The sequence below is a fragment of the Zerene cesonia genome, chromosome 20 (genome assembly GCF_012273895.1).
Source record: "Zerene cesonia ecotype Mississippi chromosome 20, Zerene_cesonia_1.1, whole genome shotgun sequence".
In the NCBI taxonomy this organism is placed as follows: Eukaryota; Metazoa; Arthropoda; class Insecta; order Lepidoptera; family Pieridae; genus Zerene; species Zerene cesonia.
In genome coordinates, this window is record NC_052121.1 from 5,485,010 (window position 1) to 5,505,471 (window position 20,462).

The following is a 20,462-nucleotide window of genomic DNA, read 5'->3' on the forward strand; positions in this document are numbered from 1 at the left end:
ATATGATACAGTTAATTGGTTTAAGTCGATATGGTTATATTATACCTACAATATTGTATTTTTGATTACTTACTACTAATAATAAGTAAAATTACCTTACCTTTATTAGTTGTGCGTAATTTTATATTTGGATACTTCCCCAACAGCCAATATGGAAAGCCACCCTTTCATAAAGAAAACATAACAATACTCATTAGAATATACCTACTTACCTTACAAATATATTAAATTAAGATCTAAGATCAGAAAGATTTTATTGGCAAAAATAAATTTGAGGTTTAGAGTGCATTTTTAAAAATTTATGTATTATATTATCGGCCGACATCGAAAAAGGGGTGGGTTCTCAATTAGATCGTTTTTTTTGTGTTTGTTGTCTCAGAAATGTTATCTAGGTGGACTGATTTTCATGACTCCTTTCTTTTTGATAGCAGGTGGCCTTCCTTTGTGATTTCATTTTAATTTGATCATTTTAGTTCTGACAATTTATGGATACATGGATATATGAATATAAAGTTATCTTGAAAATTCATACCAAATCTCTCTCAGCACAGATATAAGGCCCTGGTCGAAGAAGTACGTATAAACCCTCTTCTTCAGCTATGTTTATAAATTTTACAAGATCGTTATCATCCGCGAATGATTCCACTCCCTCCTCCGGTTCATGACTACTCCACTCCACGTATCTAAATTAATAAATACCATTGTTAAAATTATGGTAACCTCGCTTGTTTGTTGTTCATAATTTAATTTTAGACTCGAAACATATTATACGACGTGACATTAGAAATGCCTTTTGTAATTGATACAAGCATGTAATTGTAATTTAAATTAATTCTATATCAAACGAAAAAGGTATTGCAGAGACATGCTACATACTATTCTGCCCATAAGATATATTTTTATATAACACGCGAAAATACGAAATATCAAAAAATTGCGATTCGTAATATTTACATGTTATTTAAGGCATTTTTTTATTATAACGCGAATGTATACAGTTATATATTATACTAAGAATGATCTTTTCCCAAACGTCCGTCAGGTGAAGGCTAAATGTAACATGTACATGCAATGTTGTGATTAGATTTGATAAGGTTCAAGGAAACTTACGTAGAAACGGAGTTTAATCCAGCCGCCTTTATCTTTCTTAACCTGTCTCTCCAATACTGGTGCGGTAGTCGGAAGTAATGAAGCGAGCCAGACATTACACGGAAAGGAGCTCCATCGAGGTTGAAGTCATTGCCTACGATGCTTATATTGCGTTTCGGCTGAAAAAACTAATAATTCATTATGGTTATAAAGCAACTTTCTTTGATTTGGTTGCCTGGAAGAGATGGCTCTGTAGCCATAAGGTCGCCTATTGTGCAATTTATAATTTTATTCTGTACTTTGTTGTATTTCCTTTTGGTGTGTACAAAAAAGTATCATTCATTCATTCAATATAAGTAATATCAATTTCGTATCTTTGACTTTACTGATCAACATTATTTTGTTTTAAGTTGGAACTTTTGTATTGTTTTTTAGGTATATATATGTATTTTCTTATAATGCTTCTAAAAATTAACGACGCATCGCCTAATGAACAGTAACTAATTGATTATTATTCTATTGTATTATGCTTAACGTCTATTGATAAACTTTAAAAAGAAATACAAAAAATATTCCACTATGTATAATAAAACCTAACTCTAATGATTGAATATCAAGGGACGTCTCCCTTACTTATAGATCTACCTAAAGCTCACATCACAAAAGAAGAAATTCATTCGAAAAGTATGTAATATTTAGTTACGTCTAACTAACTGAGGCGTATTTTTATTTGACTTAAAGTGGTAATCCCTTTGTTAGATATGAAATAAAAGGTAATTTTTGAAACTCGATTTTTCAAATCAGGGACTTATTTATATCGGCAGAGGAGGTTGAGATTTCGAGTAATGGAGGTTTTGAGGGTTGCAGGGAAGAGAATATAACGGGTTTTCGAGTAATGGAGGTTTTCGACATAAAGGGTTCTGCTGTATATGGCTGACGTCATGAGAGACTCATGGACTTTATATGTTCCTGCTTAAAAAGCATCTTTAAGTGACGTAAACGCTATATTTTCCTTTCTTGAAAGGTATTAAAGTAGGTACTTACTACTTCAATGCGCGTTGCGCTTTTTTAGTATACTTTAGCCTCATTTCCATTGATCAGTCAAATGGAAATTTAACGTAATTTTTATTCGTATCATACTTTTTGTTGTATTCATACTGCAATTAAAAATATGATCGTAATCTGCGCATCTGGTCGGAGGCGTATTAATTTACAACTGTATGTCTGTGATACTCTAATTAATTCGGCCATGAAACTTATTTGGAATGTTTTTAAAAATATCCCTAGTTGTTTGTTATATATTATGGATTAGCCGTTCGTGTCGGATCCGTCGGGATAGAAATAAAATATATAACCTATGACACTAACAGATAACGTGTAGGAAATTCATTCGAAAAGTATTAAATATTAAGCGACCGTCACTTGGACAGCGTTTAATCAGAAATATTATGTCCCTTTGTCATGAGCATACAGACCATAAAGATATATTATAATATTATTTGAAATAAATAAAACTCGGATAATTTAATTCTAACACTCCTTTTTGTATATGAAATGTGGTGTATGTAAATTATAAAGTATGTGTTATATTCTATTTTTTTGGGATTTGGGGGACCGGTTTTAAACGACGTAGTGGATCTTCTTTGCTTGCACACAAAAAGCAATTGAGGACCGGTTTAGGAGTTCTCTTTAACATCATACTTGTTTAACCAGCAAAATCTCATGCAACTGGTTAATAGATTCGAGAACTTTACAAATAAATCCATTCCTTAGAAACAAATTTTATTGCCGTCTATTTATGGGAATAACTCATGAGGTTAGTGAATAGAAGAAATATTAAGATATGGTTTAGGCTGAAAATTCAATTACTATGATTAATTAAAATTAATTACATTAATTAAAATGAATGGCTTCAATGATATATATTCAATATTATACTTTAATCGATTGACATGTTATATCCACAAATTTAAATTCAGTGATTTCATGAAAAGCCAGAGCGAGTCTTTTTACGAATAAACTGATTCCGATGCAGATAAAAAACCCGTTCCATTTTCACTAGCGAAAATAGTACAACACAAATACACTACAAATTTTTAAAACGAATTAACCCAATGCTTGGTTATTATCCTATGATACTTGCCAATTATGAAGGCTAAGTTCAAACAACTTTCAGTGTTAATTGTTTGTTTTAAGTTCACACGTATGTTAGTGTCAAAAGGTCATTGAAAAGACGTTCATTAGGATAGATGTGACTATAAACACGGGTCAGCACCTGTTTGCATTATGCATTACCTAAACGGAATGCTGCAACAATTATTGCGTTTCACATTATAATCTTTAACCGACTTCAAAAAGGAGAAGCTTCTCAAGTTACTTGGTGTTTTTATATCTATAAAATTAGGACTTAACCTTACTTATACCTGCATAGCACAGATATAACGTAACGAAAATGGTATATTAATGTTGTACGTATTTTATTTAACTAGTTTCTATCGTATAATTACGATTAGATACAGTTTTTCAAGTGAGCTACTGAAAAATGTAAAAAATATATTTAAAAAAGTTTCGAGCCATTATTTAAATGGATTAGAAAGCTATCCTTATTCATAAATCTTTCAGAAAAAACGTGTCTAGTGCAAATCTTAAATAAAAATTTTGGCTTTCACTTTATACGAATTTAATGAGCGAGTGAACAAGTAATTTTCTTATCGTATTTAATGTAGTTGCGGTTAAGTGATTTGTAGATAAATAGTGATAATATTGTAGAAAAATTTGTTTGATGTTTATATTATAGAATGGTGTTATAGATTTAGAGTTTTTTGCAATTTAATTAAATTACCTACTATGAATTGCTTAGTAAGTATCCAACTCTAAGCGTTCAAAACTCATTAACGGAAAAGATTACTAAATTAAGGTACCTCTAGAAATTGGGCCCGTTTAAAATAAATTTAACTTTGTCTTTACAATGAAAATCTCGGTATTTCGATTTCTAGGTGTATATTATTGAAATCGAGTGGTCTATTTTTGCAAAAAAAGAACTTCATTAATCAGTCATATCTTACTTTTAATTCTTTCTCTGCTAAGTCATTTCCTTGACTCAATTCTTTTAATTGGATAACAACTGGATCGGGGCTGGATGCACTATCATGGCAGTAAACAATGGAAGAAACTGTAGCGCATAGGAATGTCGCTATTATCATGCATTTGCCCATTGTCTCATTCGGTTTGGTATCTGTAATGAAAAGTTTCGTAAAAATGTTAAAATACATAATTATAAGCAATTTCATAAGCCAATCATTTATATTGTATAAACAAGCGGTCGGTATAATAAATCAAATTACACACCGATTAAAACGTTATTCTACCCTACTATCCTACTAATATTATAAATACGAAAGTTTGTAAGGATGTGTGTGTGTTTGTTACTCTTGCACGCAAAAAATACTGAACCAATTGCAATGAACAATAGCTGGACAACTGGAATAACATATAGACAACTTTTTATCCCGATATTCCTAAGGGATACGGACTTACGCGGGTGAAATCGCGGGGCGCAGCTAGTTAAGTATAATTCTTTAGATAAATGTAGTTCTATAACGATAGAAAACAAATAAAATTATAAACACTGTTTATTACACTGAAAACAGTTAATTTAAAACCAATAAAACAAAAATTCGCTTGTACCTTTGAATCATTTTTAAAAAACCTATGGAGTTTGTGGTATAAAAATAAAGTTACCAAAAACAAACTATAACTAAATAGCGGTTAAGATATCTTCAAATACAAAATCGAATAAATCCAACACAAATTATCAGGTAAAGAGTAAGGGTAAACCGTAAAGTAAGTACTTTAATATTATAAGGATTACTTAATTCGATCGGTTATTTAATTGCATTTAAGTAGGCAATTTCAATTATAAAATTGAAATTGAAGTTAATTATAACGAACAAAAACTTAAGGCAATACCTAAATATTTTATTTTTAGACTGTGAATTGAATTCCACCGTCTATGCAGTTTCCTTCTAGAGAGGGTACTACGAATGCACAATGCATCTATTATGGTACGTTACCGGTCTTACGGCAATGACCCCTTCGCTAGACACTAGCGGCTGTGAACTCTCTTGGCCCCAACTTGACAATCACATTAGTGTAAAGTAGGTGGGTTATTAGAGCGGACAAACGGCAAGACACACGACCGTCCGCCTCGCTGTTCCCTTAGAAACTCGATGATTTTGGCCCTGCGGTTTACCGCTTAGCTTATCCTTATTTAACACCCATATTGCGTATACACAGGGATCGTTATCAGCATGTAAACAAGATTATAAAGATAAAGTAAATCAACAAATCAATATAGAATATTGATTTATTGATTTACTAAATTAGAATTGCAAAATTGTAAAAATATACCTAATCATTTGATATCTCGCAACCTTACCGGAAGAAAGATACGACTTAGTAAAAATTTTGATTTATTAATGTTATTTATTGCCATAAACAATTTATGATATCAAATATGAAAGCAAATGAAACAAAAACTGAAAAGTGTGCGGCAAAATTACTGACACATATAAAGTGAAAACAGCTACTCAGTTGAACAATACAAATACAAAATACAAATAAAAGAAGAAATTTGATTCAAAAAGATGAATTTAAAAAATTGTTGGTGTACTGCCGTTTAGTTTATAACCTCCTGTCGAAAGAGTGAATGTGGATTTTGACTCGCTGATGAGGAATATGATACTCATAATAACTGCGAATTATATTTTAAATTGCTGAAAAATTATTAGATAAAAAAGCTAGAACCCAGAGTTATAAAGCCAAACGAAAATCAAAGGAAAAGAAACTCTTGGAGTCTATATTTATTTGGAAGTCGAGTACGCTTTGAGCCAGCTTGCAATGGGGAAGCTACCACAAGCCCACACAAGATCGCAAAATAGTAGCACTACTGTATTTCGTTCGGTGAGCGGGGGAGCCGGAAGCCAGCATTCTTTTTCTCACCTTCCTTTCCTTTCTTACCTTCGTCAATCCTTTCTTATAATTTAGCTCTTAAAAGCGGGAAACGCATTTGTGACGGCCCTACCATCACAGCAATGTTGATAGGAGGTGGTGACACTTACCATTATGCGATCCAACAGCTCAGTTGCCCGCTATTACTTTAAAAAAGAAGGTAAAACCGTTTAGAAATTAAATTGCAAAGCTTACTATTTGAAGTCAAATGACAAAGCTTTAGTTGAAAGATCTTGAGACTTATTTTGCCGGAAATAAAAATAATAACTTATAATAGTAAAAAACAAATAATATTTACCCTAAACCTCAAATGTATGGGTTAAACTTTACTCATTCAATTAGCGCTTTCGATAGTTGAGAATTGTCCATAGGATCTTCATAGTGTCACCATTTAAAAACTACACATAAAACGATTTGGGATAATATCTGTAAATAACCTAATTATGTTATAAATAAATCATATGTTACATACGTTATTTTTACAATTCAGGTCCCATTAAAAATTTAAATAAACTCGTAGTATAAATTGTGTATTTTTCGTATAACATTGTTATTTTTTCGCAAAATTAAAAGATAATATTATATTATTATTAGCCGACCCGGCAAACGCTGTTTTGCCTTATTCTCATCATTTAGGGTTATAAAAAACAGACGTTGGCTGATTCTCAAACGTACCCGATATGCACACGAAATTTCATTTGAATCGGTCCACCCGTTTCGGAGGAGTAAAGTAAATATTGTGACACGAGTACTTTATATATAATTTTTTTTAGTAGTCAATAACAGGTTTTGTATATACTTTTATTTTTAAATAATATTGGATATACATACTACTATAATATGATCATATTTCTAACATGTGTTTTATTTAGATAAGCTTGAAATAATAGGTACTAAAAAATAGTAACAATACTAGCTTCGTTTTGAATACGGGTTTTAGTTGCTTGCTTTTAAATAAATTTATTTTATTTTCTTATTATTATTTTAGAGCAGGCGCAGCTAGTATAATATGAATTATGAATTAGAACTTTTACAGAATTTGAAGAAATTTGTATATTAGCAATTATTTCTAAATAAATAATGATCAATATATTAGAAGTAGCTTGTACTAAAATGAAAATGTCTCATATATTCGGAACATATATTACGTCATTGTATTTAGTTAAAAAAAAAAACTATTTTTGAATCGCTTACATGATTATTTAAAACAGACATATTACATAAAGTAGATTATCATTATAATAGTGTTTGTACGTAGAATTTCATAGGTCTCGGGACTTCGTATTCTAAAATATTTATAAATTAAAAATGGATTTTTATATGACATATTTCTTGTTATTATAACTACAACTACAACCTTTATGCATTGTGATATCCAGTTTTATGATAATTTAGACGCTCGTCCCGGCTTCGCCGATGTCAAAGTTCCTGTTTTATCCCTTGGAAGTATTAAATCGGGATAAAAATAATCCTATCACCCAAGTCAGCCTATACCCTACCTGTATATAAATTTCATCAAAATCCGTTCACTAGTTTCAGCGTGATTGACGGACAACTTTCACATTTATAAAATTAGTGTGAAGTTTGATAATTAACCGAAAGAACCACACCAAAACCACAACAGTTCTTGGAGAAGGTCATACCTACGGATAGACGCTCATTGCTTAGTTTAAAAATCCGTCTTTCGTTGCGCTTCAATCATCTAACTGCTTTCTAATTATTTACTTGATACAATCGGTAATGTTTCTCTTTTAAGTTACACAGTTAATATTTTAACATGATATCTTATAACATTTGTTGTTATTATTTATTTGATATTTATCTTCAGTCCTCTTGGGATAACCTTACAAAATTATAAAATTATAGATTCGGGATCAAAGTCGGGATGATATGTGTATACAGTACACGTTTCATCAAGAAAACCTAGCATAAGCGCACGTAACTTTTGTTTTCTTGATCAAATGTTACTACAGAGGTAGTCCCAGCTGATCATATTAATTGTTTCATCTGCTCTCTGCAGTACATGCCACGATGGCTAAGTAAGTAGAGGTTGTCAAATATGACATTCATCAAATTGTTTGGTTCTTAGACATGCCCGTTTCCTCACATTGTTTTGCATCATTGGTAAGAGCTATGGATACTTATGTAGATACCTAATATTTGCACGTCCAAACAAACGCTAAAATGTATTTGCTATTAGCCATTTAATATATATAATACCTAACACCTTTTTCGTTACTACATACTTGCACACGAATACATGGGCACTTAGGTATTTAAATTTTGTGGAATATATGCAAATATTTTTTAATTTTTTTAATTTGTACAGTTTTATTTTCAGAACATCAATCTTAGAGAAGTAATCTCTTTCGAATGTAGTGGCTAATATTTCTGTTCTCTTTACATATATGTATGTTACAATGTTAATACTTGAAAACTGGTATCGGCTAGATATAAAAACACGATCATCGATTGCACATTGAAAGGAAAGCATTCATCTTCTAAGTACGCATTTTGATTATGATATTAAAAAAAAACCATAACTATGAGACTGTTTCTTAGTCTCAAAATACAATGGACGATGATTGTTTGTTTAATGTCTTGAACAGCAATCATATTTTATCTTTGATCTTAGCGTTTTTTAAGATATAATATGCGTGACTAAAAAGGCGTACCTAAATATGATAGTTACCTAATTATATGGATTTTCTTTTATTGTCTGTATTATACCATGCCATTAATGAACTTTTATAACGTTTATGTTTATATGTTTACTAGGAAACTCATAGTACTAAGGCCTATTTAATTTAATTATAATAAGTACGTTATCGGACTTCTTACTAATTCATTCCCCTTTAATAAAACATGTTTAATTTTTAAGCGTTAACTTATTATAATAAATTTTTTTAATATAAACCAAAAAAATCAATAATATTTGTGACACATGTCGACTTTGTGCTCGCTATTACAAGGATTTCCTGCACTTGTAATAATTACTTTTCGTTTTGCAGTTGGGCAAAATGCACAAATTCAGCCATAGGTACATATACTATGTATACATTTTATTAGTCATTTTACTTCATCCATATGTCTCTATGCTTCTATGTCAGTATATAACCGTCTTCTTTAGACTTGATTTTGAACCACTTTAAACAGCAAAACAGAGATTCAAACTTTGTACACTAATCCAGGATCGGGCACAATACAATAATTTCATCAGTTTATCTTATTATGATGATTGCCAGGTTTAAATAATTTTCTCAAGTAATCTCTGTCTATGACCAAGTAAAGATAATTTGATGCTATTTAATTATTTGTTTATTCTTCGTGGTACAATTTGGCATTAAAAAAAAAGAAGAAAATCTCTTGACATTCTAAAGAAAAATTGTACAAATGTCGTACAAATGGCTTGAAGCCATCTCTGTCAGGCAAGAGACAGAACCAATCTTCATAATATATTAATAAAGCGAGTTTTTGTAGTTTTTAAAAAATAAATTTATGAAAAATTGGCGACGTCGATTCGAAGAAACTTGTGCTCCAGGGTTCAAAATTAATCACGAGTTAAAAAATCTTCATATCAATGTGTAAGTAACATTATCTTAATGTAAACAAGCAATTCATACGTGTCAAATTAGACATGGTGAAATTCGAATTTCTAATCATTACTTCCACTGGTGTCTGAAACATTTAAGCAAATGATTGACGCATCTTTCCGCTTGGAAGCAAGTAACTTTTTGTATATCAAAACAAAATTAAACTTACTTTGAGGTCAATCAGATGTAAAGATTTTTCAATATATAGATAATTTGTTTATTAATACTATATATTTCCATTCAAAACTATGATTCATTAAGAGAGTATATCAAGTAGGTAATATGTTATCTTTATCCAGGTGAAAGAATTACATTGGTGTGAGACATTGTCAATATGTGATATCAAGTTCGTTAACCTATTCAATCAGATAAACCAACTGGATTATTACTACAAAAATAGCACTTGTAATTTTCCTATAATTTTAAACTCAGCGAGCTAGAAAAAAATCAATGAACCTGGGGTACTAGTATCATATTACATATTTGTGTCCTAGACTCAAATAATGCACTATTATTTTATTTGATGTTTCAAGTGAAACATATATAATGTACCTCCTACTACACCTACACTCTTAAACATTTCCGTTTTTCACAAAGAAAGCTCAAATTACGGTAAAAATTCATAAAGTGTATAATTTAAAGTAAAATAACAATGATTGTTAGCGCAGTGACACGTATTGCGCGACATCGTGACGGTGTCGTATCATGGGCCTGTGGACGGGTAAGCACCAGACAAACCAACCGTAGATGTTGAGCTACATTTCACGCTTTGGATTACATTACACTGATGAGTTCGTATTGCATATTATCCGCATCTTACTGCTTAGATTATAACAAATATCGATACAATTTATTAAGCATCATGCTATGTACCACAACATTGCATCATGTTCTATCGAATTCTGTTATTGGGCAGGGCAGCAGCACGTTCTATATTTAATTTATATTCGGGACTCACTAAGATATCTCTTTAAGAATTAAATAATTAATTAATTTATTTAGTGTGGGAGTCGAGCACGCTTCGGCACGAATTGGGCCAGCTCGCACCGGGGAAGTACCACACCCCCACAGAAAACCGGCGTGAAATAATAGCTTGCTATTGTGTTTCGTACGGTGAGTGGGGGAGCCGGAGGCCCATATCCTTTTCCTTACCCTTCCCAGTCCTTTCCTTTTTTCCTCCCATTAATCCTTTCCTAATCCCTTCCCAATTAAAGTCGGCAATCCATTTGTAGAAGCGAAAAGTCTGCAATAGACCTTACGCCTCTTCAAATGGTCATGGGCGGTGGTAGCGCTTTCCATCAGGCGACCCCCCAGCTCCATTGCCGACCATGACATAAAAAAAAAAAAAAAAGAATTATGGTATCCTTACTGTACCGTCACAGTATATATTTAATAACGTTTTACACGTACACAATAATATCGACTTCTATACAAAAGTAGAGATTAAAATTGAAATGCCTATTTTCTGGCTTAGTACAGTAAACAATTCATTTATAGGACAAGGTATCATATACATGGTATATCGCTTTTACAATAGAATTCCTCATAGTAAAAAACTATATCGAAAATGTATTAGTTCAGAGAGCCTACTATAGCATTAATGAATATATGGAAGATGACAATCTATGGAATGTTGTAGCTTAAGAACCATAGGACAGTTCTTTGGCATCATTGTTATGTACATATTTCATATTGTGTAGAACTAAAATGTAAAATTGATTTTATTTTAAAAGCCAAAAAGCAACTACAGAGTTTTTTTCCGGCTCTTCTCTGTAGAAACTGCTTTCCGAACCGTAAATGTTAAAACTGATTTTAAGTAAGAGTGTAAAATGACGATTCAAAAGTGCTTCTATAAGAAGTCTAATTGAATAAATAAATGTTTGAGTTTGATTTAAGAAATATTTTATGTTCTGACCAATTCTTTTTGTCTGAGCCAAAATGTTTAAATTGGGGAATGTTCTATCAGGTTCGTAACCTGTTATGTTATGTAGTATCGGCAATATTAAGGTATTTTAACCAGATTATTCAAAGCGGTTAATACCAGTTGTTTTATAGGAAACTTAATAACACGAGTATAAACATAATAGTTAAATGGAGAGCTGGATGTATAACTCGAACGGACGGGTTGACCTAGTGGTAGCGCATTGAAAGCGACAACGTCGTAATACTGGCAGGGAAGGTGGTCTCGGTGGTACGGGTAAGTTGCGCCTGAGCGTACAGTGCGCGCGCACTTCGCCATGCAAACACTCTCGACACATGGCGCGTCGCCTGGCGCTGCTCGCGCTCCTGGCGTACTTCGGGACCGCGTTCAACACGCCTCTGCGATCTATCGATATTTCTAATTCTGAATCAGCTGACCCGTTTGCCTTTTGGGACGAGTACGCGGACTCTCCCGAAGCGACTCAGTCGCCGTGGCCAATTCCTAAAGTGATCATAAGGAGGAAAGTTCCAAGCACTAATATTACTATGAAAGACAGACAAAGTGACCAAAAAAGTAAAATCATTAAAACCACAATTAACATTGAAAGCCATACTAATTTTATTGTGACAAAACGACCACCAAGGTTTAGTACTTTAAAAAATTCGATAATACGCCATCCCGTGAAGAAAGTGGTAATTAACGATGAAGACGCATGGGTAAATATTGAAGTGTCCACAACAAAGACAACTAGAAAGCCAAATATAACACGTAAGGCTAATAGGAGACGAACAACCCGTCGGCCCACAACGACTACGCGCAACCCTCCAAGATCAACTCGACGCGCGCAAACCGTGCCTACACAAAAGGTAACGACAAAAAAATATAAAGACAAGTCAAAAGGCACAAAAACTCCCCAAAAGAAAGTGCACTGCCCTTCAAAACAAGCAGGGTGGATGTCCAGTTTTCTTCAAGATAATAAATACAAGAAGCCATCAAAAAAACAAGTGAAATCAGGTTGGTTTGGAGGTACGTTTTTAATGTAGATAGAAAATAGTTCTTGTAACTTTCTTCACTTTACGGTTGACCAACGTAGACCTCAAAAATTTAGCTATTTCAATCAGATAAAAAGACAGAAGGAATAAGACGGTGGATGAAAATTTTAAAGTTAAATACAGGATTTTTTTTTATTAATTACTAATACTTAACTATAATTAAAAAACTATATATATTTAGGTATATCATGTATAATTATTCATTAAATTATTTTAAGTAGTGTAAAATTAAACAACATATATTAATCTTAAAAAATAAAAACTATAAATGTTATAAATATGTTGTGAGCGCGAGCGTGCTTGAATAGTGGGTAGGTATGTGTGTGTGTTCGCGTGTTTATAGATATAAAATTATATTAATTATATTGTAGACTAGATTAATATTCAAAAGCTAATTACAGTGAAGCTTAATTCAAGCCACAGTATCCATATCAGAGTGAGACAGGAGCAATTTTTTAAATTACTTTCATATCGAATGTAAACGGATAAATATCTAAGATGTGCTTATCTATGTAATTTCATATACCGTAGCTTGCACATAATTTTCTTTGTGAAAACACTGTCTCAACAAAGATATTTCAGATACATCAACAATATTTTCATTGCATAAATAAAAAATACCAAATTTCATATGGTGTTAAAACAATATAAGGTTCAACTTATAGGCTAAATTTTACTTTTATTCCTTATATTTATATAATAAGTTCCACCATTGCGGACTGTTTGAAGACCTTTTTAAGGAATGTAATACTAAGTAGATTATTTTCATCTATCTCGTAGAGTTCTGGGAGCGTTTGCAATATAAACGCAAAAAATTCGAAATCTTGAAATTATCAGTGGTTCTCTAATTTATTAAGTATGTTATTGAACATATAAACCTTCCTCTTGAATCACTATTTATTAAAAAAATATCGTACTATCATCCTTGTTTCACTGTTTACTATTGACAATGCAGTAACTATTACTACTAATACAGTACAGTAACTATTTCGTATATTGTGGTACTACTTTAAACATTATGTTTTACAAAACAAAGTATAGTTTTTTAACCATTATTCTAGACAATGCCGAACATGTTGCTTACACTTGAAACATTATTTAAAGACTCCAACAATCAGGTTTCGAAGTTAACCGTTAGTATATGGGGTTTCCACAAGAAAATTAGAGATGTAGCATAAAATACACACAATGTATATTATCTAGTTCTTTTAAAATGATATCGCTATAATATGTGCTACTTTTAATTTGTAAAAAAAAGAAGTTCTTAATATAGGGTTAACTAATTTTGTATTATTCGGTTAGGAGTATATTCTTTTATTTTTTTTTTTAGAATATGGCTCTTCTGATACAAATTCGATTAACGAGCGCTTAAGATGTAAAAAGCTTATTCGTATGCATCACTACCGGTTCCACATTGTTTTTTTTTTTGTGTTCATATTTATTATTTTATATTAGTATTAATTACATTGTAAGACTACCTATTGCTTATACCAGACTTCTGTACAAACAATACATCCAATATATTAATGTTAATACATCCACTATCAACCGCTACGACCTACACAGGATAAGTCCAATTGCCCAGCATCACATAAAACGTATGTAAATAGGTAATTTGTAGTATTTTGCAGTAATTAAACTCATTCATTACTCAAGTATATTTTTAGTTGTATAATACCTAGTACATTAACGAAAGAAAACTATAACTCAGTAAAAAAAGAATTCTGCTGTGGAAGCGGAACCCTGAAATGGAAAGTTTATGGCTGTTGTTTTAACATATCTTTGTAGTCTTATGGATTTATAGTAAATATGATTTAAAGTATAATATGAAAGATGTTATCAAGGCAGCTAACAATCTTCTCGCACTCTTAATGTTAATTAAAGTGGTATTAATTACCATATTTCTCTTTCATATAAAAGTGCAGTATGTAAATAAAAATTTAGAAAACCTTTGAAAATTTTCTTATTTTATAGGTTAAAGAAAGTAAAAGATGAAAAGAAAGTTAAATTAAAGAACGTCACCATTTTACAAATTAACTATATTATTGTGTATGGTAAATATATATTTTTAAATATTGGATTGAATCACTTGGTAAAATGTAGTAGAGATTGACCATTGGGCAGATTTTAACAAAATTATATACCGTGGTAGATATTTGGTTCAATTCATTAGCAACACTTTTTTCGTCAAAAACATTTTAAACGGTGGCTATCCATACATGTAACGGGGACACCAAAAAATAAATACGCAAATTATGAAAAAATAGAAAATATATTAAAAATAAAATGATAGTTATTAAAAATTAAATAGAAGTTTCTAAATAGTTATTTAAGTAAATTTAAATTAGCGAGTTTTACGCATCTAAAGTACCTGGTAAGAAATGTCTACTATCCCTTCTTCCAAATTACACGAAGTACAAAATATTGTAGTTAACGCGAGTGAAGCCGCGGGCGGAATGTTAGATTAAAATAAAGATATTTTTGACTTATTCATTGCTGTAAGTAGCTAAAAATAATGTCAAATACATATTCATTATTTTTTTTGGCAAAGCCTTAGAGCCTTTAAGAAATAATTTAGGTACAGTAAATTACATATGCTGTATATTTTATTTACAATGTTAGTTATGCATGCATATATATTATCGTAATGCAATTGTTTCCGCTAGATACCAAAACTTGTTACCATAAAATAAGTGCTAACGAAAATACAACTTTACGTAGGAAGATCATTAAATTAAACTTTACGCAGTTATTGCTAGGGCTAGTTCAAATGGAAGTAAAATTAACAATTTAGTTTATAAAGCATTTATTTTCAATAAACAATACTATCTTTAAATATTTGTGTAAAAAAATAACGCCTAGTTATAGCGGCCATCATAATCACTTGACAGTTATGTTTTTTTTTTTTCATTTTTAGTTCTAGTTTCTATTGATGTCCTACTTAAGTACTTACTACTTACTACCTTATTGGTGCACCATGATTAAGATTTTTTCCCATAACATTCTTAAATTGTTCATGTGAAAACGATATAATTAAAAAATTAAGTCATCATTTGTAGCTTCGTTATACGGATATTTTCCTGTTAAGTTTCTTATTCATTGATTGCTAGATAAGTATATATCGAGAAATCTAGAACCGACAAATTCTGCTTTTTTTGTGCTTGTTTAAGTGCCCGATGTTTTTTCTACCGTAGATTGTCTATTACATTACTTTTTATACATTGGATGAATGTAGATTTTTTATTATACAATACATAATGTAGGTATTTTAAACTTATAAACAGAAAGAGCTTTTATGTTTTTTTTTTTGTAATTTGGAAAGAAATAATGATATCATACCAATTAAGGAAATAAAGATTTACTGGTTTTCTTATTCAAGATTTTCAAAATAACAAGCAATCAGAAGTACATGATGAATTTCAGATGTTTTTTATATTATTTTTGAAGTATCTTTCAATAACCAGGCACTTTAGACTTGTTAGAAACGCTCAGTACATTTAAAATAATAATACTTTTTATACAATGCCTTGATGTTATATTTTAGGAATTTTTACAAAAATTTATAATTGGATTGTGGATTCAAAGTCATCGTGGTTCAATGGTGGTTGGTTTCATGAATCTGAACTTAAATCTCCCACAACTACCACCACACCGATACCTCCATCAACATCCACCAGTAATTGGTTTCAAATGTTCCTTGATTCAGAAGAGAATGACGATACGACAACAACAAGTAGCGCTACTGGTATGTACATAGGCGATCTTATTAAATTGATACGCGTAATAAACATTATGTGCAAGCAATATAGCTCATTATTCCATGCTTTCTTAAACTTGAATTGGAATTTTATTATGTTATAAGAAATTAAATATCATTACGCACGAGAAACAGGTTGTTTTTTGTATCATAAAGGCACACGAGATTTCCGCGCTATAACAATTAGAGAGTACATCATACTTAGTAGGTAGGTACTAACGTTCACTGGAGAGTCAAGAATGAAGATGAAATTGATGGAAACGATTGGATTAGGAAGTTTTAAAATATGATCTATGTGAAAATTGTATTTCTAAATGAAGTCATACTTCAGTAAGGATTAGTTACACTAACATTAATTTAGGTTTATTTAAATTATTTTTTTAGCTAAAAAAGATAAGAAGTCGTTAAAGAAAAACTATAAGGGCTATCAACTGCTCCGAGCTTATCCCGATCAGCAATGGAAGGTTCGTTCACTGTTAGATCTGCAAGAAGAGGGTGAAGGGTCCGGTATAATGTGGTGGACCCTGCCTTCGCTTAACGGTTCCACAGATATATTGGTTCCACCGGACTTACTAGTCGATGTAAAGGACCATCTTAAATCAGCTAATTTAGAATATGAAATTATTATCTGGGATTTGCAGGTACTTACTGAGTATTTAATTTGATTTCAATGTATAGATCGCTTTTATTGTAGCGATTAATTACAGCAGTTTTGTTGCAGAAAGCTATTTCCTATGAAAATCCCAAGCTCTCAAAAAAACAACGTCTTGAATTGGTTCAATTGAGAGGACATCCAATGACATGGAGACGATATCATCGATATGCTGATATGATGAGATATTACGAATACCTACAGCATTTACATTCTGATATTGTGGAACTTGTGCCTTTAGGTCTATCCTCTGAAGGATTGCCGTTGGTCGCTGTTAAGGTTAAAAAAAATCTACTCGTATTTGTTCTAATTAATGATTGGGTTTACTTTGGGTTAATAAATCAGTGTTACATAGATTTCAGCCCCTTCTAATGATACAAGGACAAAGACTTCGAATACTATAGGATCACGGAAGAAATGGAAATTACGGACATATTCGAAACCGGCTATTTGGATTGATGGTGGTCTGCACGCGCGGGAGTGGATAGCTCCTGCCGTGGCATCTTGGATGATCTATAATTTGGTGGAAGGCGAAAAAGGGCTAGGTAATTTAATAATTTATTGAATTTTGTTGTTACACATCAGTATCAAATAATTATTTTTAACATTTAATTGAACCGCCTTCACATTGTCAGAACTAGACCAAATGTAAATGACTACATAGTAGGCATCAGCTTTCAAATAAGAAATAAATCGGTTGACAATTGAGTAAAAAGTTAAGAGGTAACAAACACAAAAAATGCTGTCAAATTGATCACCAACATCCTCCGCTTTTTGAAGTAGGTTGAAAAAAGTACAATGCGAATAAAAATTGATAACTGTTTTTTTCTATGAAGGCCCAGATTATGATATGCTTCACCAGGCAGACTTTTATATCATGCCTGTACTAAACCCCGACGGCTACGAACACTCGCACACCCATGATCGACTCTGGAGGAAAACAAGATCACGCTTCTCCGACTCCGATGATTACTATGTTGGATGGTGAGAACCTAGTTTTCTATAAAAACTTGTTCAACCTGCACGAATTACAACGAGCAATTTTCAACACATAATAGGACACGGTCTATTTAGGAATTTATAAGAACCTATTTTTCACTTTCCCTTAAGTCGAGAGTGGATCATTTAGTTTAAACTCTTGTAGTCTCTACAGTTTAAACGAATGGAATTATTTATGGCAAAAATTTATTTTATCTTGTAGAAAAATAACAGCATAGATCTGGTCGAACGAATAAATGTGAAAGTCTTGTTAAAATATAATCTGCAATATAATTTGATAGTTGGCATACAAAACTACAAAATAAATAACTTAATAAGCACTTAGAATTCTATGCAGTAGTATCTCCATTTAATAAATTAACCTGACGAGAAACCAGGTAGTTTTCGCTTTTATTTTGCTAAAAGCACGTGCACATTAACGTAGGTGCTATGTTTCTCGTTCTCTCTATATAATGTAGGTGTACATAGATTAACTGACTTTACTGTTAGGAAATTACCAGAAAAAGAAAACCGGAAATTTGTACTTTATCGGCGTGTTTAGATACTGTTAAAGAGTTTTCTGTGAAAGCTCATGTAGAGATAATCTCAAATAAACACACATGTAAAAATATTTAACGAAATAAAGGTTAACCTTATACGGCTGACCAAATATTTAAAACAGGGTCAACCCTGTTTTCAATATTCCGTACCTAAATATTGAAACGTGACCCTTTTACTAAGTATTTCCCGTTTGAATGTCTGTCCATTCGTCTGACAGCAGTCTGTATCTCATGAACCGTGGAAGCTAGACGATTTAAATTTTCAGATATCATGGCGTATTTCTCTTGCCGCTATAACAAAAAAAAAAAAAATATATAAAAAATCGAGGTTAAGAAACGAGTTACCAGGTTTTTTCATTATATTTTTTTGCAGTTGCTCTTTAGCTTATTTATATTCTAGTTACTTCTATAAATCATATACGCTTACTTGCGACTAGGTTATGCTAATTTAAATTACCATTATGATAGTATTTAAACATAGTCTCATAATACTAATCTTATTATTACTGATTACAAGTATTAATAAATATAGGATTATGAGACTGTTTAAATACTATCATATTACAACTTGGGAAAATTGTATGTTAATGCATGTGTTTCTGTTGATGCGTTCTAATTTATCTGAAATTAGAAGGAAAGGAATCAGTAAGGATCATGCTTGACCCGGTTCATGTGCGTCTGCCAAGAATATATTTTATTACTTCTATTTGCATTATATATAAGTTATTTTCTTACAAAATAGTGGGAGTAAAGATATATTTAATATTTATATTGTATAATTTTTATCGAAATGACATTCAGTGTTCAAAAAAGTAAACGACAATCAGTGTGAGTTTCATCCTTTAATTATAGGAACTTACTTAACTATTGAATTTGTAGACTGAAAATTTATTTTTAGAGTTGGTTTTTAGTTGGAAATAAGAAAATCATTCCCGTTTTAAACTTTAAATTTAAGGTTAATTAATTAACTTAACTTTATCGTAAATAAAATCTAAGAATATTATTATTGCCATGGAAAGACGTCGTAAATTACATTTCTAAGTAAAACATATAATACAATAACTATAATAGGCATATTGCCAACGCTCTTCAACGTTGTTTTTGTAAGACTCTCCCATGGTCTACAACAATGCGACCATTAGCATTGTATGGCAAGGATAGTTAGCTGCATAAAATGCCATTCTTTTAAAAATTGTTTATAAATGCCAGAACAAAATGCCTACTGACTTTTGGCATATAACAAAGTACTTAAAAATTAGCATAGAATTTCTAACGTAATTAAAACTGAATATCTCGCAAGTTATTATAATCAGAACTATATTATAGTTTTTTTAACAACATTATGTTTTTGAATATCGATAAGTGCGATTTCTTTCGGAGCCTTTTGGTACACTCACTTTAGAAGCTTGTTTAGATAAGAATGCACAAACTTTACACCACTGATAACATATTACTATGCTAGTTTTACGAAAATTTATGTTTAAAAATATACAATCTACCTAAGGTTCCCATGGAACTGGGGTCGTACCGAATGCATCGGTGTAGACGCTGACCGCAATTGGGACTATCATTGGGGCGAGAAAGACTCATCGCAGGATCCTTGCTCGGATAACTACGCGGGTCCGCATCCATTTAGTGAACCAGAGACGAGAGCTGTCTCCGAATTCTTAGCTGAACACAGAGGCCAAATAAAGGTATGATTGTAAATCTTATTATTAATTAAATAAAGCTAAACATTAGATTATTATAAAATGATATAAATACTGTTTATCGCCACAATTGCACTGAAGTGGGTGGAAATTTGGCCTTCACATGATAATTATTGCGTAACAAAAATATCCAGAAAGTAT

The 20,462-nt window shown here is 31.5% G+C and overlaps 2 protein-coding genes across 3 annotated transcripts in view; one reads left to right on the top strand and one right to left on the bottom strand.

The window, feature by feature from the left end:
* The window catches only part of LOC119834857 (CAD protein), a 25,141-nt gene extending 19,804 nt beyond the window's left edge, over nt 1-5,337 (bottom strand). The window contains exons 1-5 of the mRNA XM_038359375.1: nt 5,163-5,337; nt 4,155-4,324; nt 1,111-1,268; nt 533-683; nt 101-164 (exon numbers count right to left, since the gene is read on the bottom strand). Coding sequence (XP_038215303.1) covers nt 101-164; nt 533-683; nt 1,111-1,268; nt 4,155-4,304 — 523 coding nt within the window. The 5' untranslated portion in view covers nt 4,305-4,324; nt 5,163-5,337. The remainder of the gene's footprint in view (nt 1-100; nt 165-532; nt 684-1,110; nt 1,269-4,154; nt 4,325-5,162) is intronic.
* A 6,534-nt stretch (nt 5,338-11,871) lies between these two features.
* On the top strand, nt 11,872-20,383 carry LOC119835322 (putative metallocarboxypeptidase ECM14). 2 transcript variants are annotated; one of them, XM_038360077.1, is made up of 7 exons: nt 11,872-12,639; nt 16,210-16,410; nt 16,807-17,063; nt 17,144-17,353; nt 17,430-17,619; nt 17,911-18,058; nt 20,117-20,383. In XM_038360077.1, the coding sequence occupies exons 1-7, from the start codon at nt 11,949-11,951 to the stop codon at nt 20,310-20,312; spliced, it is 1,893 nt and encodes a 630-aa protein (XP_038216005.1). In that variant the 5' UTR covers nt 11,872-11,948; the 3' UTR covers nt 20,313-20,383. The 2 variants fall into 2 exon arrangements, with proteins under 2 accessions (XP_038216005.1, XP_038216006.1); XM_038360078.1 differs by having other exon boundaries at nt 11,872-12,627.
* The last annotated feature ends 79 nt before the right edge of the window (nt 20,384-20,462 follow it).